General features: G+C 46.6%; 1 protein-coding gene across 1 annotated transcript in view; it reads left to right on the top strand.

Moving 5' to 3' along the window:
* FLNA (filamin A) overlaps positions 1 to 6,036 on the top strand; it is a 91,055-nt gene extending 85,019 nt beyond the window's left edge. Inside the window, exons 44-48 of the mRNA XM_066614369.1 lie at positions 632 to 764; positions 3,350 to 3,526; positions 3,641 to 3,859; positions 4,108 to 4,296; positions 5,205 to 6,036. Coding sequence (XP_066470466.1) covers positions 632 to 764; positions 3,350 to 3,526; positions 3,641 to 3,859; positions 4,108 to 4,296; positions 5,205 to 5,392 — 906 coding nt within the window. The 3' untranslated portion in view covers positions 5,393 to 6,036. The remainder of the gene's footprint in view (positions 1 to 631; positions 765 to 3,349; positions 3,527 to 3,640; positions 3,860 to 4,107; positions 4,297 to 5,204) is intronic.
* The last annotated feature ends 8,035 nt before the right edge of the window (positions 6,037 to 14,071 follow it).

Here is a 14,071-nt window from a genome sequence, read left to right as displayed (position 1 = left end):
GCACCGGGAGAAACCGCCCATTTGTTCCCCCTGCTGGCTGGACCAAGTTGGCACTGTTGCTCCCCTGAGCTGGATGTTGACCTTACAGGATTCAGATCTGGCTAGTGGGGAACCGATTGGGAAGATAGTATGCAGTTGCCTGCATGGTAGCATGTTAGTGGATGCTGGGCATCTTGCTGAAGATTTGAGTGATGAGGGATAAAAGGAAGTCTTCTATCTTTAGCCTCAGAACAGCCACGGTGCCAACTCTGCTGGCTATACAGGGTTCTACTCTGGGGTTTTTCTCGTGTCTCGTTTAAAGGCTGCTAACAGTCCTGCACCCCATGCTGGGGCTTAAAGATGGAGAGCTTCCCTGGGCCCATTTTTCTTGCCAATCTTGCTGCCATATCCAGAGACTATTTGCCTCCCTGTCTTTGAGATGCTAGTCTAAATCTCCCCTGTTCTTTGCCTTGCTTCTTGCATGCCATTTGTCCAGCTTTCTGGGGCAGCTCTTCCTCTCTAAGTCATCAGGCTCAGGTAAGTGAACTGTGGTTGTGTGTGCATGGTGGTGGGAAGGTGGATACCACAGCCAAAGCTTGATGCCACTGCCCACTCAGCCTCTTCTGCCATCTAATGCGCTCTGTGCTTCCAGGAGTCAGGGTTAAAAGTGAACCAGCCAGCCTCGTTTGCCGTCAGCTTGAACGGGGCCAAGGGTGTGATTGATGCCAAGGTGCACAGCCCCTCTGGGGCCTTGGAAGAGTGCCATGTCACAGAAATTGACGAAGGTAAGGATGTTGGCGTTGCGTTCCCTCCCCTGGCAGATCAGAGACACCCTGCTGACTGCACAGCCAATAGGACTTGTTGTGACAGGTGAACCACACATCTCATTAGTTTAGAGATGGAATTAGAGAAGGAATAATGTTTCTGAAGTTCTTATTGAGTCTGTCTTCCTTCCCTCCCCCATCAGTGGATTCAGGGAGCTGTAGCTTGGGATGGGGCCAGGTATCTGAGAGTTCTGGCCCCACTGACTGCCTTGAGTTTCCCATCTGAGAAATATCGATCTGACTAATCCACCCTGTTGAGCTGGGGATAAAGATTTTAAAACATTCAGTAAAATAAATGTGAGGCAGGAGCAGTATTAAATTGTAGTCAAAGTGATAGTCCTGTAAGAATGGTGAAACCACATACAGCTTTTAGGTGGTACAGAATGTGAAATGGTAGGCTGAGATAGCATGCCTCTCCCATTGCCACCTTATCCAATCGGCATTACACTAACATGAGAAGAAGGCCTTTTGCAACATGCTTTTTAGAAAATGGGAATTCTTCCTTGGGAAGACTGTTCCTACAGCATAGTTACTGAAAAGTCCCTGCTCTGAGCACTACCAGCCTTTGTTTCTCAAAGTCCCCTGCACACCTTAGTTTTCCTATGAGAGGAGGTGCTTTCAAGGGAATGTTGACTGGGGGTGTCAGACTGCATACAGTGGGCCGAAAAGCATGGCTCCTGCTGAGGGCTACGAGTGACAACATTGTGCTGCAGTATCACTTACGCTCAGCAGCTGAGAAGTAGTCTGCAGTCCTTGGCAGAAGCAGTGCTGCTGAAAGAGAGGCCTGTGTAATAACTGGGCTCTCCCAGCACTTCAGCAGCATCTCCCTCTCTCAGTTCTCTTGTTCCGTCCCTCACCTGGGAAAAAGGAAGGGGCTTCCGAGGCAGAGTTGATATTGGCTAAATCTGTTAAAATGATTGTGTGCCTTATTAGATTCTGCTGATTAAGGTACTCCTGGCCCCAGTCTGCATACCCAAGACAGGCTGAGTCCAGTTGCACAACTCAGATGCAAACTTGACCTTACAAAGGAGCCAGTCAGCACAAATTCTTCACAAAGTCAGATGGGCAATCAAAATGGGAGTCTTCACATGCATTTATTCATCCTCAATGCATTTATTCATCCTGATCCAGTTTAACAGCATTCTAGGCATTGGTTCAGAGTCTGGGCTGCTGATCCTGGAACCTAGTTACGTTGGCATATTGCTGACACCGCACTCCAAATGGACAAATTAAGGTGCTGATGGTCTCAGCATCTTTGCAAAATTGCTTTTCCCAGGGTCTGTAAAGTGGGTACATGATTAGCATAGGTATGGCAATGAAAAGGATTCTCACTCTCATATGATAGCAACTGAATTGCAAAGTGACTAATTCAGACAAAGGAGAAGAGGAAACGGGAGAGGAAGAGATTGGCCCATGGCCAACCAAAAGGCTGAATCTTGGATCCCAGCTACTTCTGGGATTTGCCCCAGTACAATTCTGTTGGTTCAGGGGATTTGTGGTTGAAGTAGAAATGGATGTTGTCTAGAACAGGGATCAAGATCTTCCTCGCCACTATTTCAATTGAAGGTGCAGGATGTATAACACTGTCAGTACCATCTATCTAAAATCTCTCTCATCTGACCAAGTAACTATCTGGGAATGTTTTATCCTTGTGGCTTAAACAGAGCTGGTGTTTCGAGATGCAAATTGCCTAGTAGAGCCTGGGCCCTATATACTGGAGTAGAAGGCCACCTTCACCTCTGGCCACCCTCCCAGAATCTTCATTCAGCTTGGTGATCCTATTCAGGGTACCTCATAAGAGTTGATGGCAGGGAAAGGCCCCCAAATCTTGAAGTACTAGGGTAACAACCCAGGCCAATGTTACTTGCATGTAAAGCAGGAAGTAGAGATCTAATTTCCTTGGAGGGGCCAATGAAGGACACGGAGTGCTTCTTTCTTCCCCCCACCCCTTTCTCCAAACCAAACTTGCTCTGATATCCAAGCTCAATTGAGGACAAAAGTGCAGGGGGAAGGGAAGGAGACTGCAGGAAGACAAGGGACCGACCGTGGGTAGAGAGATTAGGCAGATTTGCTCTTTTACTGAGCAAAATTCCTTTGTGTTTGTATACGATTAGGGAAAAGGTTTATTTAACATGGTTTGGTTGCAAATCTAAAAACGTTGGCCACCCTGGGTTCAGCTGAAGAAGGGTGATTTTTTAGTTTCAAAGCTTGTACCTAGTTTGGCCTTGGGTCAGCATTTATTGACCTTTTTAATAGTCTGCATTGATTTCTGTTGTGCTAAAATTTTATTACTGGACGAACTGATTTTTCTCTGTAAACCGCTTTGTGAACTTTTAGTTGAAAAGCGGTATATAAATATTGTTAATAATAACTTGAATTTTAATGTCAGATTTGTTAGACCTGCTTGTAGGGACCCATGTAAGTTTGCAAATATCTAGATGTTCTGTTCTGTGTTCTGTTTACTTGTGTTACAGTCACCTTACCCCCCCCCCCAACTGTTGGCTGCTTCTTGAATCTGCTCACTCTCCTCCCTTGTCTTGCCACAGATAAATATGCAGTGCGCTTCATCCCCCGTGAGAATGGTATCTACTCTGTTGATGTCAAGTTCAATGGCAGCCACATTCCTGGCAGCCCCTTCAAGATACGCGTTGGGGAGCTGGGCCAAGCTGGAGACCCAGGAATGGTTTCTGCCTACGGTCCTGGCTTGGAAGGTGGTGTGACAGGTAATGAGTGACACTGGAAATAGAGGTTGGGTGATAAGTTATCCAGAGGCATAAACAGCTTGAAGAGAGGAATAGTCTATCTCAAGATGGACTTGGGGTGTCTTTCCACTGTAGGAAGTCCTGCTGAATTCATAGTCAACACCACAAATGCTGGACCTGGGGCACTGGCAGTCACAATTGATGGTCCCTCTAAAGTGAAGATGGACTGCCAAGAATGCCCAGAGGGCTACAAAGTAATCTACACGCCCATGGCACCAGGCAGCTACCTCATCTCCATTAAATATGGTGGCCCATACCACATTACTGGCAGCCCATTCAAGGCCAAAATCACAGGTAAGCACCTTGTGGGGCCAGGAGGAGAGACATCTGGCTTGTATGTGGGAGGGGGTGGGATCTCCTTGGACTCTGGCAAACATCTGATCGGATGTCTTCACAACCCAGGAGTTGTGGCCCTTATTTCATGTTGCTACATAGGCTGCAGTCTGAATTGGGTGGTAGTGGCCACAGCTTGCAAATGGGTTGGTGCTCAGCTGTTTCTCGGTGCTGTTGCTGCTAACATCATCTCTGTTCCTCCCTGGCAGGTGCCCGGCTTGTCAGCAGTCACAGCCTGCATGAGACATCCTCCGTGTTCATGGATGGAGTGGCCAAACCAGATAGTGCAACACCCAAGTTTGCCTCTGATGCAAGCAAAGTGGTAGCTAAGGGGCTAGGCCTCAACAAGGGCTTTGTGGGGCAAAAGAACTCCTTTACGGTGGATTGCAGCAAAGCAGGCAAGTCTGAAAGATGATTGGAAGAGCTCGCTAGAAATCCAAATGGCTACAGTTAGAAAATGAGCTGCCTGTTGTGTATGTAGCTTGGGATGTTTAAAGATGAGAATAAGTTTTTAGTCTAGTCTGAATAAAAGATTTAGAGCAGTGGTCTCCAAACGATGGGTTGCTACCCACTAAGAGAGCCAGAAATGGGCCACTCCCTCTTAAGGGGAGTGTCCCAGGAATGGGTGCCCTGATGGCACCACAGGGACCCAGGTGCTTTTAACCTTACTTGGGGGTTGCGCTGGCCTTAGGCAGAGTCCAGAAGGCTTGCACCCCCTCTGTGAGGCTCCCTGCAGCTGCACTGAGCTTTGATCAGCAATAAGAGCTGTTGAGGCTCCCCCCCCCCAACACAAGTACTTACAATGTTCCCAAGGTCCAAGTAGGATTTTGGGAACTGCTGGTTTAGAGACTTCTAAAGGTGTCTAAAATTTGGGCTCTTCGGGGGGGAGGGGCAGATAGAACAAGCAGCACAAGTTCTATTGACCTTCCCAACCAGTCAGAATTTTACTGTCCTGGCTAGAACTCTCCCTCCTGGCCCATTGGAAAGAGAATGAGGTCAGAAAGCATGTTGGCATACATATATGGCAGCACATACTTCGTTCTACACCAAGAGGTAGCCTTTGGGACTTTTTCCATGTCCTTGGAAGCACTTGGCTGAATGAGCCACAACTTGGGGGTAGGGAGAGCAGGTGCAAAACGTGACCCTGAGTGGAGTTGATGGAAAAGGATGTTGGTACAGGGAAAGGAGGTAAAAGGCAGCGGGTAGACAAATAGCAACATGCCCAGTGTAACTGCTTCCCCTTCATTCTAGTTCAAGCACTTCCAGTACTTATCCTGACTGACCCTTTCCTCTGCTCCTTCCCCAGGAAACAACATGCTGCTGGTGGGCGTGCATGGCCCAAAGACCCCCTGTGAGGAGATAGTGGTGAAGCATCTGGGCAATCGGCTGTACAACGTCACCTACCTGCTGAAAGACAGAGGGGACTATGTGCTGGTGGTGAAATGGGGAGATGAGCACATCCCTGGCAGCCCCTTCCATGTCTCTGTGCCTTAATCCTCCTGTGCCTAATTGTAACACTGCCCCTCCTGAGCCCCATTTGTAGCGCCACTAACCCTCTCCACCTGGGACACTGCTTCAGATTTGGCAGGAGTTACTGGGTTTGTGCCAGTGGGGGTGGGGTGGGAGAGAGGGAGCAGGTTGCCCTTGGGATGAGTGAGGGGGAATTCCTGTGGATCTGTTTACATGCAGCACTAATTCTTTCCAACCAGTTTGTCAGTGATTTCCTTTCTCCTTTTGGGGGACAGGGTTGATTACACGTTTTTTGCCAAAGCACCAGCTTCATGCCCATGGACTGAACTTGTGCCTTCACTAGGTTTGCCAGGAGGTGCCTTGCCCATCACCACTGATACCTGGATACTGTGTACATGTATAGGTGCCACTCACTGCTTAAGAGAAACCACTGCTACTGATGAACTGCAGACAGCCTGTCTCTTGTCTCTAGATCACCTCTTACTTTGGCTTGAGATGGAAACTCTATTGATACAGATAACTAGTGGCAGAAGCTGTCATTGAATCTCTCCTTGCTTTGCCAGATTATAACCAAAATCTTGTTTAGTCCTTACAAGTCTTAAGTCATTGTGCACAACTGTCAGCCCTTCCTTGGAGGGAAAGGGAATAAAAGTTCTGCTTCAAATGGCTGTTGGTTGTCTGTCAGTTTTTCCTGTTGTTGTCCAGTGCCAAACTCTATCATTTGGGTTGACTTTGGCTTGGAGCAGGGTTTCCTTAAAATCTTCATGTGCTTGGAACGCTTGCTGGTGAACCCCACCTGCTGCAGAGGATTCCAGGAAACATTGTGTGGTGCCCTGTGTTCAGATGGGGTACTAACCAGGTCTGTTGGTTTAGCTGCGCTTATGAACAAGGACTATGTGTCCAGCATTCCCCAGTGTGGCTGCATGGGACTGGGGAAGACTGGACAGTCATCCTACTGAGGAAATCAAAGGTTCCTAAGAACACTATGAAAAATTGCGTTTGGCACAGAATGAGACAACCACTTCTAGTCTCCTTGTAGAAGCTGACAGTGGCTTGAATCAACAATAGGAACTGCCTCCAGTGGTGTACCTGAAGCAAGGGGGACAAATGCCCCAGCTGCCAGGCCTAGGGGGCTATACCATGCTGTTGTGCCACCCTCCCGCGATGCCCCCCTCACACCACTCAGGCACTTGGGGCCAAGAGGCGTTCTGAGGGCTGGGGAAACAGTGTGCTGTGCCTCAACCCTCTGAAGACCTTGTAAAGGCCTCAGAGGGACAAAAGAATCACTCCTGCTTTCAGGGAGGGAACCAGAAGTGATGTTTTTAAGTCCTTAAAAGGCCTTCTGAGGGCTGGAGAGGGTGTGCCCTGGGTCCCTGGAATGGAGGCAGGGGGTAGTAGCCCGCAAATGTGGGGGCTACTACACAGTGGAGGGGGGCAGCAGCAGCCTATGGTCATGGCCTGGACAGTACCAGCGCCAGGATCTCACTGACTGCCTCAGCGGTAGAGGTCTAGGCTTCAGCTTGGTTAAATTTGAGGAAGGGGACTCCCACCCCATCTCTGCCCACTAAAACACCTGCATGAATAAGTGTTGAACATATTCTATTCAAAGCCCTGAAAGCCATTTCATGCAACATGAATGGATAGGTGTGTAAGTGTAGCAGGGAGCTGCAGTCAATCCTGGCTCCTTTAATTGTACAGAACAGAAAATGCCTTTCCCCTTTGAAAGTGCATAAATGGGCAATGGGCAGTGCACCCCCTGAAGCCTTGTAAGTCATTCCTCCTAGGGATTTCAGAATGGTCTGATAGTGGAGGGGGGGGGAGACGTCTGTAGGGCATCTGTGTAGAATTATCAAGAGGCTGAGTCTGGATTTGCCCTTTGTCCCAAAACACAAGACTACTTACGGCTCTTAATTTCTGTTAAACTGTTTCTATTAAACATTTAATTTCTATTAAACAGACTATAAAAAGAAGCTTGTGGGCATCTTATCCAGTAACCCATTTGTAGATGACTCTTTGGCAAGGACAGAGGAGACCTGACTGTAGTGAAGCCTTCTAAAAGAGGCTGGGACTACATCATAGGGTAGGGTAGGCTACAACTTATAACTATTAGGCCAAGGAGTTAGGACCACAGGAGCTTTAATATCCTAGTGCAGTATTTCCCAAACTGTGGGTTGGGACCCACTGGTAGGTGGCAACTTGATTTTTGATGGGTCCTGAAATGCTGAGCAGAGTTTCCAATGCAAAGAGAGGTGATGGCAAGTTCAGATAACCAATTGCCTCAAGCCTTGATGCTATTCAAAAACCAGATAGCTGCTAATTAGCAGGGATGGGAACTCAAGTCAAGCTTGATGTGCTAGCCAGATGTGACAGAGGAACCATTTGCAACTTGTGTTCCACCAAGCTAAATTGACAGCTGGTGACTTGCTGGAGACATGCTGACAGAAGCTTGAGCCCTTAGGGTTGGGTGTATTTAGTAGACAACTATGGGTGTCTATTGGACAGCTTTGTCCTTCAGGAAGCCTCTGAAGGCACCTTAAACTGCAAAAACTTTCATGCAGATAGGCCAAAAAATTAAAGCTTTTGAAGTAGTTGGTCTGGCTCACCTACATCTTTTGATCGATGACAGGGACCTGTTAAAGGTGGCTTTCTTGCAGGAAGATGAAAAAATCACTGCATTCCAATTTTTAAAAGTGGTCTTCTAGACAATGAAAGTGATTTTCATTCTGTGAACTCTTAGTATTGCTTAGTCAGCACATTAGTTTTAAAAGCTTTGTCTGCATGTTATCAAGGCAACCCAGTCTAAATTCAGCATGATGTTTAAGTGGCACCTCTGCACTATAATCCTCCATTTTATAGAAGCTGCTATCACACGTCATCTCCACACCACCCTAATAGCAGGTGGATTCTGTACCAACCTTATGTTGGCAGTTTTCTGCTTTTCCTCACAACTGCTGCAGCCACTTCCATTTTTATTCAAGGATCCTAGCACTGATGAGTGCAAAGTACTTGAGAGTATATGGGCAAAATGCTGGGTACAATCAGGTTTATGGTAAAAGGATGGTACTTCCTTCCATTCTGTGGCACCCTTGAGTTCTGGTATTTGCTTCCCTTACTAACCTACAGCAAGAGTGCAGTGGAAGCAGACTGATGCAAAACTGGTGGGTTTCCTGCCTATTAAGTTGTCAGGGTCCTAGAGACTGCTGAACTCTCACCAATCCTAGCTGAGAATCCTAGCCTTCAACTGATTGATAGAAACCACTCTCCAACCTTGGACTACAATCAAAGTTGAATTTTGTCAGAGTCCTTGCTGGTTGGTTCATAGCGCTAAAGATGACCAAATTCGGCTCCTGCAATATTCCCTTGATATGGGTTACTATCTTCTTACTTCATGAGCATGGTACTGATATACTAAATGTTGTTCGGTTACTCATAAATGCTTTTGAAATAGCCTTGTCTCACGCTGCAAAGAGGGATGGTGTTTGAGTTTGACTGTGAGAATTCAGTTTGCAAGCTGGCTGGAGGTAAGGGTGTTGGGCTGTGGCTGCTGGCGCTTTCTTCTGACCAACAGCAGTACTTATAGCAAGGAGAGCTCTTGTCTGCAAGAGAAACCACAGGATGCCTAGGTGGTAGCTGGGTTTCAGTCTTCTTCATCCTGGGTATACTCAGCAAAAGATTCTCATGAGAGATTTCCACTAGTGGGTACATGCAAGCAGAGCTGATGAGACTTAAGCCTCAGACTGTGATGAACTATAGTTGCCACTGTTTCAGAAAGCAGCTCTGCATTTTGAACTGTCCTCTGCAGCCTTACCTATCATGGGGTGGGAGATTTCTGGAACGGAAGGAAAGCTGAGAGGCCTTCTTTATGCTACTGTCTCCATATTTTTGGTGTTGGGGAAGGACCTTTCTGGCAGCAGTTTGTTACAAATTCCAGCATTGCTCTATCGCAACAGAATAATTTTTAATTGCTACTGCATGCATACCTAAATATTTGGAACAATTGGACAGCTCTTACCAAAACAGTGGCGCCATCTTGATCCCTTTCAGTGATATCTGTAAATACAGCTAGGGGGCTTGTGTGTCAATCCATTTTTGGACTTTTTGCAGCTGGTACTCCAGAAAGCAGGTTCTGATGTGTAATGCTATCACTGATAAATCCCCCCCAAATCTGTTTCTCTTAAAGAATGTCTCTATCTTCCTAGAAAAAGTTGCATGGAACTTCAGGGCTTTCAAAATTGTTGATCTAGTTCACTGTTTTCCCAAACTGGGTTGGAGCCCACCAGTGGGATGCAAGCTGAATTTTGCTGGGTTGCAAAAAGTTTAGTGGTCTTGTGTAATGTGATCGAGAAGCCTTGAATTCCACACACATCTTCTCCAAAGGATTAGGATGTCTTAGAAGAAAGCAGCAGGATACTTTCATCTGAGGGTAGGACATTTACATCTCATAGAGGCCTGGCAACCAGTGCAGAATTAGCAAGATATATGGGTTAGTACTAGGTCTGTGTGAGGTTCCATTTCCACTTCACATTAGAATCTGACTACAATTTTTTTTGAGAGGGGGCAGTGCTTGTGCTTCCAATAGAGGTTCTGAATGCATATGTATGCTTGCACAATGAAAGCTTCACTTAATGAGACGAGCTGTCTTATACAATACATTCTTTGGTCCATCTCACCTAGAATAGCTTACTCGGCCTGACAGACTCTCCTAAATTATTGGGCAGAGACCTTCTGCAACCTTACTACTTAAGATAGACTTTAAAAATTGCTGTTGCCTTTACACCTAACTTAAAGTCAAGCCCTGCTCTTGGCTCTTAAAGTAACCATAGTGGTAGATATGGCAGGTATATCCAAGGTATGGCAAGCCAGGGCACAATCAGGAAGTGACTGCAGTGGGCAGGCATTTTAAGCCTGGTCAAAGACTCAGAGGGGTTTAAGACCACAGAAAGGGGATGCAGTGGAAAAGGACAACAAAATGCAGCTGTCTTGTTCCACTGTGTCTCCTCACAGATGAATGGTAGATGTCAGATTTTGGGTGTCATTATGGACAGCATTATGCAGGCAGACCTGACTTGCATGATGCACAATCCTTTATGAAATTCTTTCACAAACCCAATTTAAATGAACAGGAGTTATGCAAAACTATGGTAATATTGTACTATTTTAGTTTCACTTCAGAGAGTGTCTTGGTGTCCATTTCATGGAGCATGTAGCGGTCATGGGACACCATTTGGATTTTTCACCTCAAACATCAAAATAGCTTAAGGCAGTTTTGATGAAAATCTTGGTAGATGTTACTGAGTTCAGGATGGTATATGCTCAAATCACTTCAAAACCACGGGGTTCCGGATTGAGTAATCTAACTATATGTGCACACCCTTTCTGGAAAATACTAGCTGGGGAACTGAAATGAAGAATCTGCCTTTGCCTCAATGCACCATCAAAGAGACCCTGTGTGTGTGTGTGTGTGTGTGTGAGAGAGAGAGAGAGAGAGAGAGAGAGAGAGACATAAGGGCACAATGCAGAGCTTTGCACAGGACCCCCTTGCAACCTAGAACAGGCACTGTCAAAGGAGATGGGGGCACTGTCGTCCCAGGGCCAAACAGGCAACTTCCACTCCTTCACCCCACCCACTGGATCTCAAGCAGCAAAAACTGAGACACTTGCTGTAAGGCAGCCCCACCCAGCTGGCAGAGAGCAAGCAGTCCCGCTCCCACAGCTCTCAGCCACAGAGGAAGCAAAAGTCACAGCTGGGTGGGGTGGGAGGAAGCTCCAATTTATGGCACTTGACAGAGAAAGAAAAAGCCGATTGAAGTGAGCTTCTCTCAAGCTTCAGCAGCACCTTTTTCAAGGCTTCAATGGGAAAAGAACCCAGGAGTCCTGGGTTGCCAGATCAAAACAAAGGCATTAGCAGTGGTAGAAAGACTATTTTGCAGGGATGTGCTTAAGTCACTAAGCTCAAGTTGCGCATCATTGCAATTTTACTCGCAAGTCATAGCATGCGCCTGTCATGACTTGAGCAAAATTCCAAGTCCTTTGAGTAATAAGTCTTAAGTCCTTGAGCCAAATTGCACACCAAAAGGAGCCCCCTCATGTACTGACTGCCCACCTTCTGGTGCCTCCCACAGCCTTGTGCAGCAAAACAAACGTAAGTCTTCCTCCTCCCCTAATCCTTCTGTCCCCAGCCCCCGTGGTTCCTGGCCCCTTCCTCCTCCTCTCACCATGTCTGCTGCTGTTCTCTTGGGGATGCCTGCCTCCAGATCACTCACAAGGTCTTGCAGTGTGATGTGGAAGTGGTGAAGAAAAAGAACACACTCTCTCTCTCTAAAAAGATAGGGACTTGAAGTCACTTCAAGTCCATAGTCAATTTTCAAGTCACTGCCCAGAAGTCATTAGTCGAATGCAAGTCAGTGACAGCTGCAACTTGATGCAAGTTTGAGGGTAGTGATTTAAGTGCGACTCCAAGACGAGTCACCCAAGTTGAGTGTCCATCCCTGATATTGTATAGCTTCTGATCCTCTTGACCTTGTAGCTCCACTAGCTACATACATTTACCATTAATCCTCTCCTATCTTTGACCTTAAACTTGATCTTAAAAAATATAAGAGGCATGGCTATCGAATGCATATGATTCTGAGCATGATAGCACCTTCCTTCCTTCCCTCCTACTGAGCACTTGTGGTTTGTCCCCCCACTGAAGATGAGGACAGCAGAGCTCCCATTTAGGACTGAGCCCTGGCAGGTCCCTTTTTAATCAGATGCACATCTCTACCTGATTTCACCAAGCGTTGCCACACAAACTTTCAAGCAATGCTGCACAATTCTTAAAGGCAGGAGGATCAAAGTCACACATGGTGGGATGTTCAGTCAAGAAGAGGATGTTCAGGCCTCCAAATAACTGCTGCTGGGGGCCAAACAACAGGAACCTGCTGATGAGCATCTGAAAAGTATCCAGCTAGCCACTGCTGGATCCAGATGCTAAACTAGATGGAACCCCCCCCCTGACTCTTCTAGGGTATCTTCTAGGTAAGAGATATCCAATTCTAGGTGCTGTTAAGGGTAGTTGTTGTGCAAGACAGTTTTCCTGCACAAAGCCTCACTGAAATGAATGGGAGCTTCCTGCAGTGCTCTTGCGTGGTTCTCTTTCATTCTGGTGAGGCATCTGCCTCACCTTCTAGTGGACTGGTCTCTGAATGAATAAGTGGTGTTACTTGGATTTTCTACCTTGAACACTCACACTGGGGGCCACCACATTACTTAAGAACTTCAATAAGGGCTTAGGAAGAAAGGCTGACCTACAGTTCAGTCCTAAAAAAAAAAATGAACACAGTGAATCTTTGAAAATGAGTTCTGGGAGGGAGCGAGGGTGCATGGACCCTATGGGGTTAAGGCAGATGATTGAACAGGAAAGGAGCCCTTAAGTGCTCCTTAAGTCCAAGGAAGGAAGCTACAGCACTGAGCTACAGCGCTGAACTCTGAACAACAACAGCTTGTAAGTTTTGCGGCTGTGCCTGCTCCAACTGTCTAGTCAAGTGCCAGCAGGACACACTTCTTATCCCCACCATATACAGAATGGTGTTGCAGTTTTAAGAGATGGCAAATGAAATATTATATGTATAGACTTGGAGAGGAACAGCACTGGCCAGAGTAGCATTTTATTTGCTAGTATGCACATCTGTCCATTTAGTCCAGCATTCTCTTTGAACAGCAACTAGCCAAATGCTTCTTGGAGTTAACAAAGAGTGCATGGAGGCATCAGCCCCCCCCCCCATGTTAGTTTATCTCCAACATTGTCTCTAGCACACAGTATTTAGAGGTACACTGCCTCTGTTCACTACAATTATTCATAGCTAATAATGTCACTGCTTAACAATGCACTGTTTGAAGACATTCACTTAATCAATGCCTATCAGTTTCATTGGGTGCTCAAGTTCTAAAATTAGGTAAAGGTTCCCCCTGGTGTTAAGCCTAGTTGTTTCCACCTCTAGGGCGGTGCTCATCTCCGTTTCTAAGCCAAAGAGCTGTGTTGTCCATAGACAGTTTCTGTGGTCATGTGGCCAGTGTGACTAAACACCTAAGCGCATAGAACACCGTTACCTTCCCACCAAGGTGGTACCTATTTATCTACATTGCATTTTTACATGCTTTCAAACTGCTAGGTTGGCAGGAGCTGGGACAAGTAACAGGAGCTTACCCCGATTCGCAGATTTGAACTGCCAAACTTGTGATCAACAGGCTTGTCTACTCAGCGGGCCTGTTGACCGCACTGACTCTATTAGGCCAAAACATAGTCAGTGGATATATAAAATCCACTGACTTTATTAGGCCAAAAATACTCCCCCACTCTCTCCCCACCATACATAATTTTATAAAGCTTTGTTGTGTTGTGTCTCCAACCCCTTCACTGTCTTTTTTTGCTCAACTAGGAAGCTCAAGTACATTAGCCTTTCTTTGCATGGAAGGTCTCTGGTCCCTTAAATGTCTTAGGGCGCAGTCCTAACCCCTTATGTCAGTGCTGACAGTGCTCAGAGGTAAGGGAACAAACATTCCCTTACTTTGAGGAGGTCTCAGTGAGTGACACCCAACTGCAGGATGCAGCACTTGTTCCATTAGCACCGCTATGCCAGTGCTGGAAAGCAGTGACATAAGGGGTTAGGATTGCGCCCTGAGCCTCTTAACTGGCCTTTTGCAGCATCACATTGCTGTTTC

The sequence above is a fragment of the Tiliqua scincoides genome, chromosome 2, assembly GCF_035046505.1.
Source record: "Tiliqua scincoides isolate rTilSci1 chromosome 2, rTilSci1.hap2, whole genome shotgun sequence".
NCBI lineage: Eukaryota > Metazoa > Chordata > Lepidosauria > Squamata > Scincidae > Tiliqua > Tiliqua scincoides.
Note: the sequence above shows the minus strand (reverse complement) of the source record. Positions and strands in the feature narration are given on the sequence as shown.